Consider the following 3073-nt stretch of genomic DNA (forward strand, 5'->3'; position numbering starts at 1 on the left):
CCCTTCCCAGTGCCCCCCAGTCCCTCCTAGCCCCTCCTAATCCTCTCCCAGTCCCTCCCAGTGCCCCCCAGTCCCCCTCCCAGCCCCTCCCAGTGCTCCCAGCGCTCCCAGTCTCACCGCTGTCGGACAGGTCTCGCAGGGAGCTGCTCAGCGCGCTCCGTTTGAGCCCCTCGGCCCCGAACGCCTCCTCCAGGCTGCTGCGGCTGAGCCCGTTCAGCGCCTCGCGGGGGGGCCCCGCGCCCCGCGGCCCCGCCACGCCCTTCTGCTTCTCCAGCTCCGCTGGGGGGGACACTGGTGACACCAGTGACCCCCCCCAAGTCACACCAGTGACACCGGTGACCCCCCCAGTCAGACCAGTGACACCAGTGACCCCCCCCAGTGACACCAGTGAGCCCCCAGTCATCCCAGTCAAACCAGCGACCCCCAGCGCCTCCCGGGGGTCCCTGTGCCCCGCGGCCCTGCCATGCCCTTCTGCTTCTCCAGTTCGGCTGGGGGGTCACACCAGTCACATCAGTGACCCCCCAGTCACACCAGTCACATCAGTGACCCCCCAGTGACTCCCCAGTCAGACCAGCCAAACCAGTGACCCCCCCAGTGACCCCCCTAGTGACACCAGTGACCACCAGTGACACCCCAGTCAGACCAGTGACCCCCCCCAGTCACACTGGTGACCTCCCAGTGCCCCTCCCAGCGCTCCCAGTGTCCCTCTCAGTGCCACCAGTGTCCCTCTCGATGCTCCCAGTGTCCCTCCCAGTGCCCCCAGTACCCCCCCCAGTCTCCCTCCCAGTGCTCCCAGTGCTCCCAGTGCTCACCCTCCACCCGGTACTTCTCCATCTCCTGCACCTCGGCCACGGACTCGCGCAGGTCGCTGGCGAAGCGCAGCCGGTCCTGGGGGCTCGGGGCGTTGAACACGATCAGCACCTTGCGCTCGCCCCCCGGCGCCGCCGACAGCAGCTTGATCCCAAACTGGTAATCTGGGGGGCACCGGGGGGCACCGGGGTCAGGGACACCCCCACAGGGACAGGGACACCCCCCACAGGGTCACCCCCAAAGGGACACCCAGCTTGATCCCAAACTGGGAATTTGGGGGGGCACCGGAGTCAGGGACACCCCCACAGGGACAGGGACACCCCCAAAGGAACACCCAGCTTGATCCCAAACTGAGAATCTGGGGGGGCACTGGGGTCAGGGACACCCCCACAGGGACAGGGACACCCCCAAAGGAACACCCAGCTTGATCCCAAACTGAGAATCTGGGGGGGCACTGGGGTCAGGGACACCCCCACAGGGACAGGGACACCACCACAAGGACAGGGACACCCCCACAGGGACAGGGACACCACCACAAGGACAGGGACACCCCCACAGGGACAGGGACACCACCACAAGGACAGGGACACCACCAAAGGGACAGGGACACCCCCACAGGGTCACCAACCCCAGCCTGATCCCAAACTGGGAATTTGAGGGGACAGGGCGAGGGGGGAACACAGCAGGAGGTCCCAGAGGGTCCCGTGGGGTCTGTTGGGGTCCTATAGGGTCCCATGGGGTGCTGTGGGGTTCTTTGGGTACTGTACGGTCCCATAGGGTGCCACAGGGTGCTGTAGGGTTTTTTGGGGTGCTGTAGGGTTTTTTGGGGTGCTGTAGGGTCCCACGGGCGCCGTGGAGCTCACAGGCGTTCTGGAAGAGCTGCATGTGCATCTCCACCAGCGGGAAGCTCTGCCGGAAGCTGTAGGTCACCAGGATCTTCTTCTTCTGGAAGATCTTCGTCACCTGTCCAGGCCACGGGGTCACCAGGGACCCATCTCCTGGGAGCCCCCCAGATCCCCCGGGGCTGAGGACCCCCCAGGACCCCCCGGGACCCCCCGCTCACCACCAGCAGGTCGTTGAAGAGGAAAACCTCGCGCTGGTGCAGCCCCAGGCGCTGGGGCCGGTTGGGGTCGGGCACCTCGTAGAGTTGGCAGCAGCAGACCAGGCGCCGGTGGGGCAGGGACAGCACCTGGGGACAGCGGCGGGGTCACACCTGGGGTGGGACATGTCCCCCCAGACCCGCCCCGGGGTGGGGATGGTGCCCTTGGACCTTCACTGGGGTCACCCAGAGCAAGGACATGTTGGGCTACACCGAATGTCCCATGTGGGTCACTTCAAGGGTCACTTCAAGGGTCACCCCGAATGTCCCACATGGGTCACTTCAAGGGTCACCCCAAACGTCCCATGTGGGTCACTTAGAGTGTCCCCCACAGGTCACCCTGAATGTCCCCCATGGGTCACTTCAAGGGTCACTTCAAGGGTCACCCCAAATGTCCCCCATGGGTCACATTGAGTGTCCCCCACAGGTCACCCCAAATGTCCCACATGGATCCCATACAATGTCCCCCATGGGTCACCTGGATCATTCCCCATAAATCACCTGGATTGTATCCCTTGGGCCACCTGGAACCTACCCCATGGGTCACCTAGAACATCTCCCCATGGGTCATCTTTGAGTGTCCCCCACAGGTCACCCCAAATGTCCCACATGGATCCCATACAATGTCCCCCATGGGTCACCTGGATCATTCCCCATAAATCACCTGGATTGTGTCCCTTGGGCCACCTGGAACCTACCCCATGGGTCACCTAGAACATCTCCCCATGGGTCATCTAGAACCTGCCCCATGGGCCACCTAGACCATCCCTGCCATAGGGGCACCTAGAACCTGCCCCACCGGGTCACCTAGAACCTGCCCCATTGGTCACCTAGACCATCTCCCATGTGTCACCTAGAACATATCTTCCATAGGGTCACCTAGAACCTGCCCCACAAGGTCACCTAGAACCTGCCCCATGGGTCACCTAGAACCTTCCCCACAGGGTCACCTGCAACATCCTTCCCACAGGATCTCCTGGAATGCTGGAACATCTCCCATGGGCGGCCTAGAACATCCTCCCCACCACAGGATCACCTGGAATGTCTCCTTTGGGTGGCCTAGAACCTGTCCCATGGGGTCACCTAGGACACCTCCCTGTGGACCACCTGGCCCCTCCCCCCCATGGACCGCCTGGCCCCTCCCCCCCGGGTGCCCTGGCCCCC

At 64.0% G+C, this 3073-nt stretch overlaps 1 protein-coding gene across 1 annotated transcript; it reads right to left on the reverse strand.

The window, feature by feature from the left end:
* Positions 1 to 103: 103 nt before the first annotated feature.
* On the reverse strand, positions 104 to 2022 carry LOC121354182 (IQ motif and SEC7 domain-containing protein 2-like; the record flags this gene model as incomplete). The annotated part of the gene is made up of 4 exons (XM_041468606.1): positions 1874 to 2022; positions 1674 to 1773; positions 813 to 974; positions 104 to 279 (listed from the first exon to the last, which is right to left on the reverse strand). Coding segments are annotated over exons 2-4 (366 nt in total), but the record flags the coding sequence as incomplete, so codon positions are not given.
* Positions 2023 to 3073: the final 1051 nt, after the last annotated feature.

This window comes from Pyrgilauda ruficollis, unplaced genomic scaffold (assembly GCF_017590135.1).
Source record: "Pyrgilauda ruficollis isolate IOZ18807 unplaced genomic scaffold, ASM1759013v1 scaffold2206, whole genome shotgun sequence".
NCBI lineage: Eukaryota > Metazoa > Chordata > Aves > Passeriformes > Passeridae > Pyrgilauda > Pyrgilauda ruficollis.